Source organism: Procambarus clarkii, chromosome 9 (genome assembly GCF_040958095.1).
Source record: "Procambarus clarkii isolate CNS0578487 chromosome 9, FALCON_Pclarkii_2.0, whole genome shotgun sequence".
NCBI classification, from domain to species: domain Eukaryota; kingdom Metazoa; phylum Arthropoda; class Malacostraca; order Decapoda; family Cambaridae; genus Procambarus; species Procambarus clarkii.
Genome location: NC_091158.1, coordinates 1,709,833 through 1,732,207, shown reverse-complemented (window position 1 = coordinate 1,732,207; position 22,375 = coordinate 1,709,833). Strand labels below are relative to the sequence as shown.

General features: G+C 44.3%; 1 protein-coding gene across 1 annotated transcript in view; it reads right to left on the bottom strand.

Moving 5' to 3' along the window:
- LOC123766264 (low molecular weight phosphotyrosine protein phosphatase) overlaps positions 1-22,375 on the bottom strand; it is a 43,172-nt gene that overhangs the window by 9,647 nt on the left and 11,150 nt on the right. Inside the window, exon 3 of the mRNA XM_045755335.2 lies at positions 6,320-6,481. Coding sequence (XP_045611291.1) covers positions 6,320-6,481 — 162 coding nt within the window. The remainder of the gene's footprint in view (positions 1-6,319; positions 6,482-22,375) is intronic.

Below are 22,375 nucleotides of genomic sequence, written 5' to 3'. Positions count from 1 at the left end.
GAGCTACTTGCAGGGTACAGCTCCAAAGGACAATGGATCGAAAAGAGCTCTCAGGTACAGATAAAGGAGCATTGTGGTTCAGTTCAAATGCAACCAGAGTGCGGACCCCAGAGGAATCTGAATCCTCCTTAGAGCTGCAAACTCCTCAAGGTTGCAAATTCCTGCACTGCACTGCAAGCCCAATGAAGGGTGGATAGAAAGGGGGAAGAGACAACCCAGCTCAGAGCTGAGGCATCCATAAAGATGTTGAGCAAGGAAGGAGGAAGGTGCCAAGGAACCAAACCAGCCAGTCACCAAAATAGGCCAAAACACAGAACACCCTACATGACTTGTGGAAGATAATCCCAAGTCCCCAAGGGCGGTACTTTCAGGGCACTTGGGGAAGGGTACCCCTAAGCGCATGCAGACCGAGCACCTGTGAATTTACTCCCAGCTCACACACCACCGTGGAGACAGCACCAACCTAAGACACAGCACTGAGATAACAATTAGGAGCTGGAGTCACACGACTGACACTGAGCCATATCAGCTGAGAACTGGGGTGTGGATAACCAGCATGAGGAGTCTGGGGCTCCCCCTTCCCCCCTCCCGGGAATGGAGGAGCTGGGCAGACAAGCGGCACAGCACGTGTGACGTCATGCTCGTTTGCTCATTATTATTTGGGGAGTTCTGTCCACGCATTTAGCTTTCAATAGTAGTTTTAACCAGAATATGGGTTTGTTTTGGGGCGCTTACCTTTCTGGGTGCCTGGCCTGGTCGATGGCAGACATAGAATGCTCCAAATCACATGTGCATTTCTATAGGCTATTGCTCCTCGTGCTTCTCTGAGGGAGCCAGGTTCTGGCTTGTGGTCCCAGGTAGGCCTATGAACTCCATTCACACCGATGCCAAAGTCAAATAACCTGGATAGGTTATTTGACTTTGGGGAGTCGGAGAACTGATTTTAAATCAGCCTATCCAGGCTGATTTAAATATCAGCCTATCCAGGCTGATTTAAATATCAGCCTGGATAGCTCTGGGGAGCCAAAGGGGCTCCCCCAGAAAAAAAAAAAAATTTAAATACAGCTTTACTCCTACCTTGTAAAATTCAATATATGAAGTCCCTGTCAATTTGGGTTCCAGTCCCAAAAAAAAGAGTATCAAAGATACCATTATTAGTCTGCCTGATATAATCTACACAGGCCTTGACAAAAGTGAGTTCACAATTTACTTTTTTCAATGACATGAGAAAGTGCTTAGATACTGTAAATCATAACCATCTCCTATTTAAACTTCATCATTATGAAATCTGGGGTTTTGCTCTGAACTATCTTCGATCATATTTTAATAAAAGATACAAATAATAATTTATAACAAATCACTATGTCGGGGAAAAGGAAACCAGACTACAGTATATTTCATAAACGTTTGACTTTTATCGAGGTCCCCTCCCCCACCCAAGGCCAAATTACTGACCCCCAGTGTTAGGACCCTGGGTTCATCAGTGGAAACCAGAGGTCAATTTGAGCTCGGTATAATTTACTTTACATTATTTAATGCGCTTGCTGATGCGTGGTTGTCCTATCTTCCTTGCCAGACGTAAGACGAATCTTGTTCACACAGAGCAGTCAGACTCTTGAGCTTGTTGTGGATTAAGTGTAAGTGAAGTAATTATTAACTATCCTTAGAACGAGTAAAGTAAACAATATTGTACGTCGGTGAAGATTTGTAATGTGTGTAAGCTGCACGATCAATTAGGCTCTTCCCGGCAACCACAACAACTCGGGAGCTCTGGACTGGACGCTGGCTGCATTCTTCTCTGTCCAGGCTGTGGGGTGTAGAGACCTACCTGTTGGACTCTGCCTGGATTCTCCTCTTCCTTCTCCCTTCCCTTACCTTATCCTGTGTCTAGTTTACAAAGCTAAGTACCAGTTGCATGTACGTTTTCTGGCATAAGTGTAGATATTGTGTAGTAACATCATTGCTAACATCATGTAGAACATTCTAGCATATTTTACATTAAGTAATTATGTTCCAGTGTTTTGGGTACCCCTAAGTGTTGTGCTGTGTTAGGGTACACCACGTGGACTCACTACCCTAAGTTGCCTCAAGCTTCAAGTTCTTCACCAGTAGACTTTACCCTAGCTTGTCCTAATTGTAAAACCTTGTATCCTGCCTATGTGGACCAAGGCTTTTAACGTAAGATAGTGTGGTAAAGTAATTATTGTTATTGTTATTTAATGTATATGGGGGTTGTTAAGAGGGTTTAATAAATAAGTTAGTTTTTTGAGGTGTATCCATTACTCCTGTTGTAGTGATGTAGTTGATTGTATCCCAGACGACAGATCTGTTCTAATACCTTAAAGTATAAACAGGAACCTATGTTGCTTGGGGGCCGGGCCTAATTGTGTCACTACCCTATTACACCTTGATTCTAACTGCTGACCCTTTCCATAATACTAGATCCCCCATAGCAGCTCATAAACTTATAACACCCACCCAGGATGCAACCCAACAACAAGCTGACTAACTACTGAGTACCTACTCACTGCTAGGTGAACAGCACATTAGGTGAAAGGAAATGTGCCAAACCATTTCTGTCCCGCCCAGGATTCAAACTCGGAATTCTCGATTGTGTGTTGAGAACGAACCCGACTGTACTACCGGGAATATGTAGCCATCAATGACATAACCTCTTCCTCTCAACCATTAACCACATTGACCATTGTAGTGCCACAGGGCAGCACCCTAGGACATCTCGATTTTTTATGTGCATCAATGATTTGTCATATGTTTCTAGTGTTCATAAACTTATACTATTTGCTGATAATTCTTTCATCTACTCAAAACCCAACACCCACACTCTAAATAATATTGTAAATGATGAATTAAACAGTCCACTCATGGATGACAATCAACAAACTCACACAAAACATAGAAAAGACCTACAACATTTTATTTAAAAGCAAACCATCAAACCAAATTCCCCTTCACATAGACAATGTCAACATTAATAGTAAAAATTGAGTTCTTTGGCCTATACACAGACAAGAGACTAAACTTCAGTACTCGTGTACAATACATAGCCAAAAAAGCAGCGTTGAATATAATGAACGCCATTTTCTGGGTGAGACCCGGAGGCTCCCCGGAGCTATCCAGGCTGATATGCTAATGTCAGACTTTGGCATCAGTCATGTGTATGGAGTTCTGTGGGCCAACCGGGGACCACGAGCCAGAACCTGGCCCCCCCTCACAGAGGCACGAGGAGCAATGGCGTATAGAAACCCCCGTGTGGTACTCACCTAATTGTACTCACCTAATTGTGCTTGCGGGGGTTGAGCTTTGGCTTTTTGGTCCCGCCTCTCAACTGTCAATCAACTGGTGTACAGATTTCTCAGCCTACTGGGCTTTATCATATCTACATTTGAAACTGTGTATGGAGTCAGCCTCCACCACATCACTTCCTAGTGCATTCCATTTATTAACTACTCTGACACTGAAAAAATTCTTTCTAACATCTCTGTGGCTCATCTGGGTACTAAGTTTCCACCTGTGTCCCCTTGTTCGTGTCCCACCCGTGCTGTAGAGTTTGTCTTTGTCCACCCTGTCAATTCCCCTGAGAATTTTGTAGGTGGTTATCATGTCTCCCCTTACTCTTCTGTTTTCCAGGGATGTGAGGTTCAGCTCCTTTAGCCTTTCCTCGTTGCTCATTCCTCTCAGTTCCGGAACGAGCCTGGTGGCATACCGCTGAATCTTCTTTAACTTTGTCTTGTATTTAACTAGGTATGGACTCCAGGCTGGAGCTGCATACTTCAGGATTGGTCTTACATAAGTGTATACAGGGTTCTGAACAATTCCTTACACAAGTTTCTAAAGCCAGTTCTTATGTTGGCCAGTCTAGCATATGCCCCTGATGATATTCTTTTGATGTGTGCCTTTGGGGACAGGTTCGGTGTGATATCAACCCCCAGATCTTTCTCTCTATTTGACTCTTGCAGGATTTCACTTCCCAGATGATACTTTGTGTTCAGCCTCCTGCTCCCTTCCCCTAATTTCATTACCTTACACTTTCCCGAGTTGAAATTTAGCAGCCATTTTCTAGACCATTCCTCCAGTTTGTCCAGGTCATCCTGTAGTCTCTGTCTATCTTCATCCATCTTGATTCTTATAATTTTTGCATCATCAGCAAACATTGAGAGGAACGAGTCTATACCCTCCAGAAGATCGTTTACATATACTGTACTAGAAACAGGATGGGTCCAAGTACTGAGCCCTGTGGGACTCTGCTGGTGTCATCTCGCCACTCTGATGTCTCCCTCCTCACCGTTACTCGCCGTTTCCTGTTGCTTAAGTACTCCCTTATCCACTGGAGCACCTTCCCTTTTACTCCTGCCTGTTGCATCCTACTTTTTTAACAGCCTTTTATTGATTGGAAGCATTCTATATCTGCCATCGACCAGGTTAGGCACCCAGAAAGGTAAGCGTCCCAAAACCCCTATTCTGGTGAAAATTGCTACAAAAAGCCGAACAAGTGGATAGAACTCCCCAAACTAACGCGCAAACGAGTATGACGTCACACGTCACCGCGCTGTCTGCGCAGCTCCCCCTTCCCCGGGAGAGGGAAGGGGGGAGCCCCTGACCCTCGCACCAGCCATCCACACCCCAGTTCTGAGGCTAGATATCAAATAAATGCCAATCATAGGGAGGGAGGGTTGCCGGGGAGCCTCTGGGTCTCAATCAGAAAATGGCGTTTCATTACATTCAACGTTGGTTTTCTGGTTGGCTCCCCAGAGCTACCTACCCAAAGACGAAAACAAGAGGGACCTAACCCGGGAGGTGGAAGTCGCACACTCCCCAACGCGAAGCGAAAACAAAAGACAAACTGCCAACCCAAGGCCACACAGGCCCGACAAGGCCCTGGAACATCAACGAAGGAACGCACAGCCAACCTACGAACGACGTGGGCATGGGGAAAGATAGCAGGCTGGCAGGACCAAACCACCCCGTGGACGACCCGGGAGAACTGCACCCTGGAACAAGGACCCCTCCGGAAAGCAGCTGTGTCAGTCTTCGCCAGAAAAGGAAGAGACGGCTGCAAGCAAAGAAATCTATCAGGAGAACCAAAAAGAGCCAAAACCCTGGCGCCGGAGGAGAGCATGAAGCACCCCGACCCGATCCCAAGAGGCCAACGCCAACAAGAAAGAACCTCGGGAAAACAAAACAAACAAACCTGTTTCTGTTTGGGGAGTTTATCCACTTGTTTGGCTTTTTGTAGCAATTTTCACCAGAAAAGAGGTTTGTTTTGGGACGCCTACCATTCTGGGTGCCTAACCCGGTCGATGGCAGACAGACTGCTTCCAACCACACGGGGGTTTGTATAGGCCATTGCTCCTCGTGTCTCTGTGAGGGGGGGCCAGGTTCTGGCTCGTGGTCCCCAGTTGGCCCACAGAACTCCATATACATGATTGGTGCCAAAGTCTGACATTAGCATATCAGCCTGGATAGTCCGGGGAGCCGACAGAGCTCTCCCCAGAAAATAAACAAATACTATATTGGAACTATACACAGGAAAATGACTCTCACTGGGACTTGTCGTGAGAGATGACGACCATGGAAAACTAATGTGATGCCCTAGGCAACACATCAGTGACAGAACTAAATGATGAACTGGCTGAGGACCAAACTTCAGGCCACCTGGTCGCATTCATCAGTACTAATGGGTTCCAACTTGTTTTGAGCGAATTATTTTGTTTCGTTTGAGTCATTTGGGGAGTTGTTTGGGAGTTTCTGGCAGAGCACTGGTGGCTATGTCACTGAGATTGCTCCTATGTCTTAGGACACATCAGTTGAGTGTGTTTCAAGGCTTTGAGTGTTGTGAATCCAGCAGTTGTCTGTAAAGCATCGGTGACTTTCTGGATGTTTTCCTGGTGAAATACCAGAATGTCACCTCTGCACCTGTGCAGAGGGAGGTGACATTCTCTGCAGAGGTGCAGAGAATGCTCCTCTCTCTCTCTGCACCTCCATTGGAGAAGGAAGCCAGGTATTGGCTCTGGTCATCAATAGGCTAAACAGAACTCCTGCAACTGATGTGACTTGTAGTATGGAGCTATCTCTGCAAGATAGCTATAGGGAGCCACCAAGGGGCTTCCCAGAAAAGTTGCACCAACACTAAATATTTATTAATGTCCTTTTATAGAATTCTTAGGTAAAGGTTTAATTGTAGATTATCATGATCTTATATCCATTATTTATATTTACCTTATTAAAATGACAATCTAAACGCACATTTTTGTGCAAAACACTCATTTAAAAACAAACTGTACTAGCAGAAGCAACTTACATAATATGGATCTCTGATAATTAGCTCCTTTTTGGGGTCATATGAACCAAACAGTTCAATGCTGGCTGTGTACGTCTTAGGTGCCCGAGATTTGATGTCAGAAATGTTATCATGGTCCATCCCAAAAATGTAGTCATAATGTGCAAAGTCTGCTTTCTTGAGCTGTCAACAAATAACAAATTTAGATCTCACATGATAGGAATTGCATACATATTAAATGAAAGCCTTAAATTTTTTGCATATCATAAAGTCCTAGTTGATGATGAGGCTGTGGGGATGCTAAGTCCCGAAATCATCTAAAGGTAAGGCAAGTAATGCAGCCTTCAAATATAAACATTTAGTTATCATCCATCACTTTTCTAATATAAAAAATCTAAATGGAGAAATTCAGGTCATTATTGTTTTACTAGTATTTTCCATATCTGAATTGTTTCAGGTGCATACAGATAAGGAATACCTGTGTATAAAATAAAAATGTGCAAAATTATTGATGAATAGAATTTACCAATGTATAGAAACCAATAATTTGCAGTTTATAAGTGCATATGCCTACATAAAAACATGGAAAAAAAGATGTTGGGATTACAGACCTTCCTGATACTAGTGAGGACATGTGTGAAATGGGCTTTTTTTACTGCATATTTTGATGAGCCGTTCATAGAACACATTGTTCAGGAAACGAACATTTATGCGGCTCATCTCATTGAACATGAGTTAACAGATTTTTCACGATTACAGTATGGGAAAACACTAACGTAGGTGAAATGTATATACAGTGGTACCTCGCATAACGAATTTAATCCGTTCCATGTTCGTCATGTGAAACGGACGTCATACAAAACGAGTGTCCCCCCATGTAACCAGTGTGATGCACTGTGTTTATTGTGAAATATCCCCAGTGTGCATGACATCAAATGCTCCCCAAAATATAATTTTTCTTTGTAAAATGATAAATTACAATCCCTGAACATGTCTATGTAAAAATAATTACCAAATTCCACTTACTTTGGCTGTGAGGGCGTGGAAAAGGTGCGCTGTGACGTCATTAGGGGCTGGTCGCCCGTGTGTGAAGCTCCCAGACACGGTCGCGCAGGCCATTCAAGCACCGCGTGTTGCCAAATATATTTTCAAATATTTTTTCTATGCATTTCCAATGCGGTTTTATTTGTTTCTTTTATAGTATATGATGCATATTTGTGACCTTTACAATATGTATACAGTAGAATGTTCATAATTTTCCATGAAACTGTGATACATGTGTCAGTAATGTGTCCACAATAAATGTTTATTGTCACAATATTACGTGGTAAAAATTCACTAAAATTACAATATGTACAGTTTCACATACTATTTACACAGTAACACACTGTATTACACACTCAGTACTTTGGAGGTGCGTAATAGTCAACGAAGTAGTCCATGGTACACAGCGCGACTTTGCTCTCCTTGCACCAGCTACAGATAGATTTTCGTTTCCTGTTTCTTCGTTGTGTGTGCTTGCACATAACGCACTCGCGTGCACCCTTGGCTTTAGTACTTGTAGGTGGTATGTAGCCAAGCTTGTAAAGCATAAAGTAGTATTGAAACGATTATAGGAAAAGCTCAATTTGTAAGGTAGTCTTGAAAAGATCGCTTTGTAAGGTCCCCCACAGGAAGAGATTCAGCTAGCCTCAAAGAGTGTCCATCAGTCAGGAAGAGATTCAGGTATTCTTGAAAATATCAATGACCACCACCACCACCATGGAAGCCGCTAACACTTCATCTATGCTACTTGTATCAGATGCATCATCACTGAACGCAGAAAACGATTCATCTATGTATCATCTATATACATTAGAGATGGCAAGGGTGGAGCTCAGAGCTACACCTGGATATGCTCGCTGTATCATCCTCATAGGTGCTGTATCACTGGCATCCGACCGTTGTGTTAAGCCCTTATTGCGCCTAGCTTCGCCAATGTTATGACCCTTATGTTCTTCAAACAATAGGGTCTGAATTGCACCGACTGAGCACAGTCTTTCAACACCGTGTGGGACAGGTGTTTGAGAGCCAGAGGCGCATGTGCCACAAATGGTTGCTCACGCAGTACTAACCCAGCCAGCAGCCCTTGTCTTTCATATTCGTTATAGCAAAAGGTTCGTTCAGTGTTTGTTGGGTAGGCTGCTCCATTATGACAATCTTTCTTTGTTTCAAATGTGTTCCATTTGTTTTGTATTTGTCACTTACGTCTCAATAATGGAGCAGCCTACCCGACAAACACTGAACGAACCTCTATGACATTTGTCCTTTTTTCAAATTGTTTCAACAGTTTTTATTTTTCGTTTTTTTTTTTTTTTTTTTTTTTTTTTAAGAAACATGGAGCAGCCGACCTGTAGACCACCGAACGAACCTTTTTGACATTTGTACTGGTTTTCAAAATTCTTCATTTTTTTTATTATATACGTATTTTTGTATGTAAGAAACATGGAGCAGCCTACCTGCCGACCACCGAACGAACCTTTTGCTATAAGACAAATGAAAAATAAATATTGAACACATTTGAAGAAAGGAAAATGTCATAATGGTTTATTCAGTGTATGTAAGGTAGGCTTCTCCATTATTGAGACGTATATGACAAATACAAAACAAATGGAACACATTTGAAACAAAGATTGTTATAATGGAGCAGCCTACCTGCCGAACACCGAACAAACCTTTTTGACATTTGTTGTATATCAGACATTTCATTTCTTTTTTCCTACAAAAACGTCAATGCTTTGCAACATCTCAGCAGTCACCCCTTTATATCCCAGCATCATTAGCATCTTTAAACAAGAACAACATATTTTTATGTGCATCGTCGGAGGCGTCTAAGAATGTGCAAGAAGCAGCGCGACCCCACCATGTGGTGTTGACGTTACTCAAACCAGCGTTCGTCATATGGGACAATTTGACGCCGATCGGGCCGTTCGTTACCCAAAATATTCGTCTTTTGGGGCAATCGTTATGCAAGGTACCACTGTATATATTTTTGTACTATATATGTTGATGAGACATTGTGTAAAACACGTCATCTCAGATTATTGGAGCAAATGCCACACTATTCCAACACCTTTGTTCGAGAAATGTATGTCTCGAGACAGGTTTCAGATACTCCTCAGGTATCTTCATTTTGCAAGTAATGAAGACAAGACAGAGGATGATAGACTCTGGAGAGTGAGGCATGCTCTGAATGAACTGATTGGAAAGTTCAGAGATTGACAGACGATTGACAGGTGAAATCCCTAGTGCTTTTCAAAGGACATGTTGCCTTCAAGCAGTATATTCCCTCCAAACGCCACAGATTTGGATTGAAATTCTTTGTTCTCTGTGACTGTGAAACAGGAATTGTGTTACACATGATTCTGTATTCTGCTACCAATGTAGACATTCCTGGTAATGACCAATATGGTTTCTCAGGAAGTGTGGTGAAAACACTGATGGCACCATGGCTGAACATAGGGCACATTTTATATACAGATAACTACTGTATTATACAAGTCCCTTGTTAACTAGGTTCTTGCTTGAAAATAGAACGGGAGTGTGTGGAACAGTAAAAACAAGAAAAAGGGAAATGCCTGTGTTTGACAATAATATTGAAATAGGTGACTGTCAGCTAAGAAAAACTGATCAAATACTCTCAGTGCAGTGGAAAGACAGGAGAGAAGTGAACATGTTGACAACCGTTAATACAATGGTGAACAGTGGAAAGGTGAACAGAACAACAAAACAACCCATATGTAAACCAGATTGTGTAATGGACTATAACAAAACATGCATTTGGTTGATAAATGTGACATGATGGTGGATGCTGTCGAGTTTACGAAAAACACTGAAGTGGACCAAAAAGATGATTTTTCATCTTGTTGATGTAACCATGCTGAACAGTTTCAATATGTATCTGGTGAAAACAGGTCATAAACCAATATTCTGTGTGTTTAGTTTTCCATTGTGACAGTTACTAAAAAAGTTTGAGAAAGACATTCCTGGCATGCAAAGACCTATGCAGAACCCAGTATTGCACCATGCTTCTACACCCAGGCTCACTTACAAGTAGGGCTTTCAAATACACAGACTAAAATATTTGCCACCATCTGGAAAGCGTGCAATAGCCCAGCATGAGTGCATTGTTTGTAAAACCACACAAACGTAGACTGGTACAAACATGGTGTGAAGTGTGTTCCGTCCCTTTAATTGTGTCATGTTAACTGCTTCAACAACTACCACTGTCTCCAGGACTTGTAAATGTCCAATAATGGTGCAAAAACCTGTACATATTGAATGAGTGCGTGTATATAATGATGAAAAATCTGAACACACATTATATATGTTGTAAAAGAAAACACGTGTGCGCGCATAATTATGACAATATGTATTGAATGTACGCAAGTTGTATTATAATACAACATCATGATATTATATTGAACAATTTGAGTGAAAACAATTGTGGTAAAATATGCCTAGACACTGTAAATAATGCCGCAAAAATAAATTTGTGGCAACTCTGGCTGCTTGAAGGCGATGCGTGATGCCTCCGGGATGCATGCTGCTTGAGCGTGCATTTGCTCTTACGTCATCGCCCAACTTCTCGGCTCATTTACAACATTTATAAGTAAGATTCATTTTTTTATTCTTCCAATGATTAACCCTTCAATTGCGCATCACATCATATGATGCTTTTCCCGACTTGCAGTAAATTGTGCATCGCATCATATGATGCGCGGGCATACCGCGCACGATTTGAAAGGCCCGCAGGGTAGAGGGAGTCCCCATACGCTGGCCAGGGGCTATAGTAAACAGCCGCCATTTTGAAAAAAATCCAGCTCAGGCTACTATCGCTTGGGAGGCCTCAGTTACCCAGCAGCCACCATGTCGAGCGCACGGCTGAACGCTTCCCGGGCACGCCCCACACAATCACTCACCCAAGAGCAAATAACCAGTGAATTATTTTCCGATGGTGAGGAAAGCGACTTTGATGACTCTGATATTGATAAAGACTACACACAATTGACCGATGTTGATAGCACGGACAGTGAATATGAGATACAGCCGCCTCCCATGGCGAGGCCTATACGCTCACCCATGCAGCCTCGCCCAGTGTCTACCCCAATTCTCCCTCGGCCACACAGTTCCTGTGATTATTTAGAGTCTGAGGATATTTTTGGTGACGAGTCAAAGGAAGGAGACTCTTTCTGGTTTTAGTGAAGTGGAATCAAAACATAGTGTTACCGAGCCTGGTGCCAGTACCAGTGGTGTTACTGGACGAGATTTTGTCGCGTCAGCAGCGTCTCGCCCAGCCAAGCGCCACCGCATGGAACAACATGTGGCACCAAGAGCCTCATGTTCACGTGCCTCTACCTCAAGTGCACCTAGCGGCCATACTGTGGGTAGACAGGCTTCAGCTCCTGGTCCACGGGGTGCATCGCTTCCTCGCCGTAGCGCCCCTGTTGCGTCCCCTGCGTCTCCCAGGACACCAGGTGTACTAGTGTGGAATGATGGTGCTGGTTTTATTCCACGAATTCCTGCCTTTGACAATAAAGACGCTGGGATTACAGATCTTTTCCCTGATAATGGTGATGATATGAGTGAATGTGATTATTTTACCGCATTCTATGATGACCCACTCATGGAATATATTGTACACCAAACGAACCTTCATGCGGCTCATCTCATTAGAAAAGAGATAACAGAATTTTCATGCTTGCAACGTTGGAAAAACACCAATATGGGTGAAATGTATGTGTTTCTTACAATATGTATGTTGATGAAACACTGTGTCACACACGCTCTCACAGATTACTGGAGCAAAGATCTGACTATTCCAACACCTTTCTTCGGGAAATATATGTCCAGAGACAGATTTCAGATACTCCTCAGGTGTGTGCATTTTGCAACTAATGAGGACCAGACTGAGGAGGATAGACTTTGGCGAGTGAGGCACTATATGAATGAGGTGATTGGAAAATTCAGAGATTTTTACGTACCAGCACAGAAGCTGGTGATTGACGAATCCTTTAAACTATTCAAAGGACGTGTTTAATTCAAACAGTATATTCCCTCCAAACGAAACAGATTTGGATTGAAATTCTTTGTACTGTGTGACTGTGAAACAGGATACGTGTTACACATGATTCTGTATTCAGCTAGCGATGTAGACATTCCCGGTAACGACGAACATGGTTTCTCTGGTAGTGTGGTGAAGTCACCGATGGCACCATGGATTAACCGAAACGCCCGAAACGCTTTGCGTAATAGTGGCTTTAGGCATTGTATGTACTAGCTCTTATCTATGAAGCCAACAAACTTTGTAAAATCTCTTTATGTATGTACCTTTGCCTAAATAAAAATTATTATTATTATAACAAGGGCCACATCCTATGCACAGATAATTACTATACAAGTCCATTGCTAGCCAAGTTCTTGACTGAAAATAGAACCGGGTTGGTTGGCACAGTAAAGCCACGAAGAAGGGAAATGCCAGTGTTTGTCGGTGGACTTGCAGTTGGTGAGTGTCAGGTACGGAAATGTGATGAAATACTCTCAGTACGGTGGAAAGACAAGAGAGAAGTGAATCTGCTGACAACCGTTCATGAGGGTACAATGTTGAACAGTGGCAAGGTGCACCGTGTAACGAGAGAACCAGTATATAAGCCAGATTGTGTTCTTGACTACAATATTAACATGCGTTTGATTGATAAGGTTGACATCATGATTGGCACTATCGAGTGTGTGCGGAAAACATTGAGGTGGACGAAAAAAGTGTTTTTCCATCTTGTTGACATGAGCATGTTGAACTGATATAATTTGTACCTGGTGAAAACTGGACGTAAACCTGTTTTCCATTCATTTGCTTTACACTTGCAACACAGTTATTAGCAAAGTTTGGTCAAGAAGTCCCTGGCATACGAAGACCAATCATGAACCTAGTGTTGCAACATGATGGAACACCCAGGCTCGCTCACATGGATGCCTTTCAGCAACACAGACTAAAGAATTTGCCAGCAGGTGGAAAGCGTGCAATAGGCCAACGTGCATGCGTAGTATGTAAAACAACAAAACGAAGAGAGCAAAAACGTAAAATGGTGCAAACAAGGTGTGAAGGGTGTGGAGTTGCATTGTGTGCTGTCGACTGCTTCAACGACTACCACTCACTCAAGATTTCTAAATGTGCAATAATAGTGCAAAAACCTGTACATAGTGCGTGCTAGTAATAACATCACATGAGACCAGAAGACATGGCAGGATGTGCAGAATACCCCTGTTGAAAAGCAGAGGTGCAACAGGTACTCTGAGAGAGAACTCTATCAACATCAGAGGCCCGAGACTGTTCAACACGCTACCACTACACATAAGGGGCATAACTGGCCGACTCCTCACAGTGTTCAAGAGAGAACTGGATAAGCACCTCCAAAGGATACCTGATCAACCAGGCTGTGACTCTTATGTCAGGCTGTGAGCAGCCGCGTCCAACAGCCTGGTTGATCAGTCCAGCAACCAGGAGGTCTGGTCGACGACCAGGCCGCGGGGACGCTAAGCCCCGGAAGCACCTCAAGGTAGTGTGTACATATAAAATAATGAACATTGTGATTACTGTACATAATATAATGCCATAATGGAAAACGTTTGTGTGCGCATGTGTATACTCGATGTGTGCAACATATATTGACAATAACTGTCAAGTGACATTATGTGCAACATAATTAGTGACTAATATTGCAAAGAATACACGCCTAGACACTGTAATGACGCGAAAATAAATTCGTGGCAACTGTGGCTGCTTGAAGAGCGCGCGTGACACCTCCGGGACGCACAGTGCACGAGCGAACATGCAAACTGTGGCGTCATCATCCATCTTCTAGGCTCAATTACATCGCCAGTAAGTATAATTGTGTTTTTTTATATTTTTCCTGTGATCAGGGAACACGACTTAACAGGTTAGGAAGTTTTTTTTTTTTTTTTTTTTTTCTTTCTTTGCGCCTGTTGGTGTCAATCAGTATATAGCCATGCGCCATTTAAGGGTTAACCCTTGTGTTGCTCAGGGCTAATTAGCATTTGTCACCCACAGGTGCATACCAAAAAAAATTAAAAAATTATTTTTTCTTCTTAATCTGTTAATTTGAGTTCTCTGTTCATGGGAAAAATAATAAAAAAATCGTGAGTCTAGTGAGTCCAGACAGTAAATCGTGGTCACACAGTCAGCAGACAATGCTACCTCCCTCCCCACCAAGATTACTCCTCCCACTATAGCGCTAATTATCACAACAATCCTGCTATTATCAGAATCCTGGTAATTTTTACAGTCAGGGGTCTTCTGTAATAATATCAAAGCTAAATAATAGCATGAACATGTATATTATGGCATTTTTAGGCGATGCTGTGGTCACAAGCTGAACAGCAGTGCTGTGAGCTCATGCTGCATGCGTCAGGCTTGGTGGCTCACTCAATACTGAGGCCCTCACACTTGGGAATTTGGCCCACGATTTAAAAAAAAATGGCATCTGTTTACAAGAGCCCTGATGAAGGTGAGGTGAACCCCGTGTATCCGCAGGCCTTTTAAATCATGCATAGTACTCCAATACATCATATGATGGGTTCGCTATGTTGCTATGCAATCAGCTCAGTGGTTCGCTATGGTGAACAAAACGTGCAGATACTTATATATAACTTCTGTATATAGTGAATAAAAGCAAAAGCAAAAACAATATGGTGGGAGGAGGAGGATGTTGGCGAGGGAGGGAGTGGTGCGAGTGGCTGGCTGGCTGGTGTGTGGTAGCCACTCCTTGTTGCTTTTTGACAGCATACCAACTTAGTGGTTCGTTATGGTGAACACAAATGTGTTCACTTATATATAGCATGTATATATAGTGCAATAATAGCAAAAGGAGTGTTGGGAGAAGCCATTTTGGTGAAGGGTGGTGACATCATCTGCATGACCTGTCATGCTGTGTAAGGGTGGCCCACTATGCTCTTTGGGCACTATACCAGCTTAGTTGAACAGTTACGATGAACAAAACATGCAGATACTTATATATAACATCTGTATATAGTGAATAATAGCAAAAACAGTATGGCGGGAGGAGGATGTTGGCGTTTAGGGAGTGGTGGTGAGTAGCTGGTGTGTGGTGGTCACTCCTTGTTGCTTTTTGACTCACAATACCAACTCAGTGGTTCGTTATGGTGAACAAAACATGCAGGATACTTATATATAACATGTGTGTATATAGTGTAATAACCGCATAACTATTTGTTTATTATTTTATGAACATAATTGAATCACCAACATAATTTTGAGTATAGCGATGATAAACACATTTTATTATATAAATATATCACACTACACACTATTGAATAATATTACTGTAAAAAACTTAGAAAAAGTCAATCGGAGATATTGAAATAAGTAGATAATATCATCTTTGTGGCAACATCCGCCTGACAGCTGAAGCGAAGCAGACCTCGTCTGGTGCCTTCTCTGTCAACGCCTCTTTTTTTACCGGATTTCCCAGGGTATGGCAGCTAAATTATGCCACTTACGATTTTTATATTATTTTTCCCGTGATCAGGGAACACAAATGAACACTTATAAGATGATTTTTTTTTTTTTTTGCACCTGTGGGTGTTGAAGGCCAAATAGCCCCAAGCAGCTTAGGGGTTAATTACAGCACTTTACTTGTACAGTAACATCTGCCATGAACATTATTTAACAAAAACAATTGTATATTTCCCTCTTATTGGAAGCTGTGCAGCCTTCTTACTCATTAAAATGCCTAAAAGTTTTATGTAGTGTGCAAAATACTGTACAATTCCAGTATGTTATTGCATTCCAAGTTAGTGACACACCGACAATTAAGCCAGCTGTTGGCTAATTCAATGCTGATGTGTGAAGACAATCTGATTAAGTCCAGAGGAAAAAAACTAGCCTTGAACGTAATGAAATGCCATTTTCTGGATGAGACCCGGAGGCTCCTCGGAGTTATCCAGGCTGAATAGATATGCGCATCAGTCTGGCATCAGTCAATGTGCATGGAGTTCTTGCCTACCGGGGACCACGAGCCAGAACCTGGCTCCCTCAGAGAGACATGAGGAGCAATGGCCTATAGAAACCGCCATGTGATTGAGAGCATTCTATGTCTGCCATCGACCGGGTCTGACACCCAGAAAGGTAGCTGTCCCAAAACAAACCCCTATTCTGGTAAAACTATTGCTACCGAAAGCCGAACGAGTGGACAGAACTTCCCAAATCTCGGCAATCGCGAGAGAGAGCCGGAAGGGATGTCCCCGAAGGAACCAGAGCAGCCGACGAAGTCAAACCCGACCCGGAGGGTAGACCATCATCGCAAAGTTCAGGCTCCCGCACAAACCCTCGAGCAACCGCCAGGTGACCCGGGAGCCTCCTAGAAACAAGCACATTTGGGACTGCAGCCGAAGGAGAGACTCCGGAGGGAGAGACACGGAAGCGGTCCGAGAGTCCCCCACAAGACCCAGCCAGATCCGAACCTGGGATGGGACCAGATGGGACTTCCCCCAGTTCACCAGGAACCCAAACCCAGCATGCTGGGAAAGAACCAAATCCCTGGTGAGCAGACTCGCGGACTGACTGGGAGCCCATACCAGCCAGTCATCGAGGTAGGCCAACACCCGATCACCTAAAAGATGCAGACAGGCCACCACGACACGGGTAAAGCATGTGAACATGCGAGAAGCCAGGTTCAACCCAAACGGGAGACAACGAAAGCGGTAACTAAGGCGCCCCAGTACAGAACCGAGCCAGTCCCTGAACCCCGGGTGAATCGGGACGTGCCAATACGTGTCCTTGAGGTCCAGGGACACCATCCAAGCGGCGGGCTCCAACAGAAGCTGGACCTGAGACAGTAATCATCCAAACAGAGGGGCAAAAAACCCAGGGGTTCAGACGGGACAAGTCCAGAATGAACTGCAGGTCCGTGGGAACAGGTAGAAAACCCACCTTTGAGATGTCGTCGTTTTGCCCACGCCCACCCACTCCAAGATGACCTTACAGAGCGCAGAAGAGGAGGTCTGCCCCGTCAGTTCCGAACCACCCCAAAGGAGAAGGGGGTTTCCCCATCGCCTGGTTAATGAGACGGACCGCAAAAGGGCCAACTCCCTTACGAGAACCAGACCTGCGCACAGAGCAATCACCGTGCCGGCCAGATGCAGACAGTTCCGAAGGTAGGGCTGGCTCCGAAACTGACACCTCTGGCCTACCACAACGAGAGGAACCCCACGCCCTGGCATGACCCTTCTGGGAGGAACCTCCCAGAAGGACCAACAAGTCCGACATCAGACGACAACTATCCCAGGCCGCCTGCAGAAACTGCCCAACCGCAGACTCTGCAAACAGCAGAGGACTAAAAGGCGAAGAAACTAAAAAAAAAAAAACTCCGGAAGGACAGAACGGAAAGACCCAAAGGGGTACGGAACCAAACCCGTTGAGGGGCTGAACCCAAATCCAACTCGTACGCAAAGGGGGGGGGGGGTGGAAAGGAAAACCCCACTCCTTGTAACTCCTTGTTCCGCTCTGTTACAAGGGAATAGAGCCCGTTGTTCCACAAGGAACAAGTCAGCCCCTCCCCAACCCCGGGAACCTCCACATCAGGCCTCGGGGACGAGTCATCCTCCAACGCCCCGGCCTCACCAGAAAAAGCTGGGGCAGCCAAAAAAGCAGAAAGGAAAGTGACCCACTAGTCAGACCCAGTTGCCACAGCTGGAGGAACCGACTCGAATGCCTTCATTGCCACCTTGGAAGGGACAACCCCTGAAACTGCCCGAGTCTCAGAATACTCTAATCCCCACCCCGACCCCAAAGCCCTCAGACGCTTTGGAGCCAGAAGCAAGGATGGGGGGGTGGGGACGACCAGAATGAACCACAGCAGGGAAAGAACGAGGAGGTGCGGACTGAATCAAGGCCGAAGAGACCAACACTCCCAGGTCTGGGTCCCTATAAGCAAAGCGGGCCAGCCTCGGGGCATCTGGGGTAGCAACAAACCTAGCACGTTGCAGCAACCTAAACCTAGCATGCAACACCTGAGCCACCTGTACCCAAATAGTGTTATCAGTTGATTGGGTGAATTGAGTCACAAACAAGTAACAATGCTTGCAGGACTATGGGTCGAAGGTATCATCGACCCAACAGGCAGCATAACGGAGGCAAAAACAATGAGCGTTGCCCTGAGACAAGGAGACAGAGCAACCCTCAAACTTGCACAAAGCAAGAGGGGACCCAGGGGTCACCTCCATTGGACCCCCTTGCGCCCCTGCAGGGTTTCCCAGGGCCCTTAGACCGTTATCGCTAAGGGTAAGCCCAGGCAGGGTACTACTAACCGGCGCCCAAGTCTACCAAACAAACTTCTAAAACTGAACCCACGGGACGTGTTCACTCATGGGGCCCAAGAAGGGGGTACCACCGAACACAGGAGGTCAAGGAGGTCAAGATCCTAAAAAACAGAGGGCAGGGGAACAAAAGCAGACCACCCCCCCCCCCCCTACACCAGGCAGAAACAAAAATAAAAAGAAAAACCCCGCAAGTGGACAACGTACCCAGGAGGAAGAGAGCCAGCCGCTATAATAGGTGAAAACCAGCTGCACAGTACCCCTACCGGGGCCTACCGGGGACCACGAGCCAGAACCTGGCCCCCTCAGAGAGGCACGTAACAGCAAGAGTTGCTGTTATGGTGACAGATGGTGCCGTTTCTTAAAAAAAAAAAAAAAAAAAAAAGTTTTTACCCGTCACAAAAGTGGCAACAAATACTTATATTTACGAAATGAACGGTATGGTAAACAACACAACTCAATTCCAGCACAATGTCATACAAAATAATTATATCAAAATGGAAATAAATCAAAATCTATGAAAATTCAATTTATTAATGCAATCGGAAACAATGAAATGGAATCATAACATATTTAGTATAGCAAGTGTTGTTATGTGCAATAGATGGCGCTGTTTTTCAAAAAAGCATGTTTTTTATCTGTCACAGGTGTGACATCTATATAGTATGTATATAAAAACCCGCTCGGATGCGAATGGAACGTTGTGTGAAAATTTCAAAACAATCGGTGAAAAACTTACGGAGATTAGCGATTTTGAACAAACGAACGTTTACATTTTTATTTATATAGATTACAACATATTAAATGTGTTTTTCAACAATAGCTGCATATTAGTTTCTGCAAATGTATTTTCTATCATTAGCAGAGAAAAGGTGAACTCGCAAGATTTCGTATTGGCTAGCTCTAGGTTAGTGTCAAGGCTCGATCGCCATTGCATGGCCTAACCCCCATAGCCTGTGTCATAACATTATAAATAACAAAAATATATTACCTGTACTGTACAGGGTAAAACAAAACATCTCTAATTTTTATTGAGAAAACACTAGCAATCATTTATTGATAGACACGAAATATTTCGCAATATAAAGGAATTAACTAATTTTTTTCCAACCATCTGGACTTGATCAGACCGTGTTCACAAATCAGCCCTGCAGTAGCCAACAGCTGGCTTATTCATCAGCGTGTCACTAACTTGGAACGCAATTATAAACTGGAATTTATATAATTTTCGTTATATAAAACATACCTTAGGGACCTGAATGTTACTTGAAATATTACCAACATTTCAACAACTCCGGATTTAGGTGAACCCCCACATTTAACAACCTGGGAACAGCCCCATATAGGCCATTAAATCGAGTGGATACTGTACTGTACCTTAAAAACCTGCAAGATTTTAAATATAAATACAGTACAATACTGTACATTGTCAAAATTGTTTAACTTCCGAGACAAATACAATATAAAATACTTAAAGTAGTACAGAGCACCACTTGGTTTCCGAACTTTAGTTATCCGAAACTTCCAGTTTCCCGATTGGGGTTGGGGAGTCATGCTACCCGAACAAAGTTCGGGTAGGAAGGGTCCACCAAGCGTCACGCCGGCTTGTGGTGGTGGGTGGGAGATGGTCCAGGCTGCTCACTGTGACTTCACAGATTCACGGCCTATTATTCCTATTACAGTATTTTGAATTGCCATAAGGCTGGAATGTTCATTCTGTGCTTTTGTTTTACATATCTGCACAATCAAGAAACATCTGTGCACCATGTTGGCTCCAAATGGACGCATTGCGTCATTGATGGCTGACTGGTGGGTGGATGGACGATGGAGCTTAGGTGGGAGGCAGTATGAGAGGGGGGGGGGGGGAGAATCAGTGAGAGAGGGGGATAATTAGTCAGAAAGGGAGGGAGAGAGAGATGCTAGGAGGGAGGGGGAGGTAGGGAGAGATGTTAGGAGGTAGGGAGAGATGCTAAGAGGGAGGGGGAGGTAGGGAGAGATGTTAGGAGGTAGGGAGAGATGCTAAGAAAGAGGGGGAGGAAGGGAGAGATGTTAGGAGGTAGGGAGAGATGCTAAGAGGGAGGGGGAGGTAGGGAGAGATGTTAGGAGGTAGGGAGAGATGCTAAGAGGGAGGGGGAGGTAGGGAGAGATGTTAGGAGGTAGGGAGAGATGCTAAGAGGGAGGGGGAGGTAGGGAGAGATGTTAGGAGGTAGGGAGAGATGCTAAGAGGGAGGGGGAGGTAGGGAGAGATGCTAAGAGGGAGGGGGAGGTAGGGAGAGATGCTAAGAGGGAGGGGGAGGTAGGGAGAGATGTTAGGAGGTAGGGAGAGATGCTAAGAGGGAGGGGGAGGTAGGGAGAGATGTTAGGAGGTAGGCAGGAAGGGACGGAAGTAGTGAGAATTAGGGAGGGAAAGGCAAGCTGGCAGGCACAGGCAGACAGGCACAGGCAGACAGGCACAGGCAGACAGGCACAGGCAGACAGGCACAGGCAGACAGGCACAGGCAGACAGGCACAGGCAGACAGGCAAGCAGGCTGGGAAGGAGGCAGGCAGGCAGGCTCGGGTAAGGAAGCGGTCAGCCAAGCGTCGTGCCGGCCCGTGGTGGGTGGGTGGGGTGGTGGGTGATGGTTTAGTTTGCTCACTGACCGTGTCGGGCGCCGCCTGCTACCCTGTGATGTCACAGACTCACGGCCTATTGTTCCCATTGTTTGAATTTGTCACGAGACTGGAGTGTTCATTCCGTGACTTTGTTTTACATATCAGCACAATCAAGGAACATCCGTGCACCATGTCGGCTCCAAATGCACGCATTGTGTCAGTGAAAGCATCTACAAGCGGGTTACGTAAAAGAAAGAGGTCAGTGATGACATTTGAAAAGAAAGTTGAAATAATTAAGAAGGTGGAAAGCGGTGTCCCGAGAAGTGTCGTGTGCGCTGAGTATGGCATTAGTAAAAGTACTGTTTTTGATCTTCTTAAGGCTAAACCTATCATTTTTGACTATTTCTCTAGAAGTGAAAGTGATAAAGCAATACGAAATAGAAAGGTAGTAAGTAAAGCAAAAGTGGAGAGTGTTGATAACGCAGTGTGGGAGTGGTACAAACAGAGACGTAAAGTGACGAAGAAGCCAGTGGCAGGCTGGCTCCTCGTGGAAAAGGCGCGTGAATTTCACCAAGCAATGAAAATTACTCAAAAGTGTGTATACAGTGATGGTTGGCTCAGAAGTTTTAAAACCCGTCATGGCATTAGGTTTATTAAAGTGCATGGTGAAAGACAATCTGCTGATATTGTTGGTGCTGATGAGTATGTGAGTAAATTTGCGGAGATGGTGCAGGAACAAAATTTATCTCCAGAGCAAATTTATAATGCTGATGAGACAGGTTTGTACTGGCGTATGCTTCCCACAGAAACGATGGCTCATAGTGGTGAGGACGATCCTTCAGGTGGTTATAAACAGAACAAACAGAATTTCTTTGTTGTGCTGTGCAAATGCAGCTGGCACGCACAAATTAAAGTTACTTGTGATTGGAATTAGTAAAAACCCCAGGGCTTTAAAGTCAGCCAGGTGCCTCCCTGTGATTTATAAGGACCAGCCAAGTGCGTGGATGTCTCGAGTAATATTTGTCGAGTGGTTTAATAAGAACTTTGTACCCGAGGTGAAGGAGCACCTGAAAAGTGTTGGTCTCCCGCAAAAC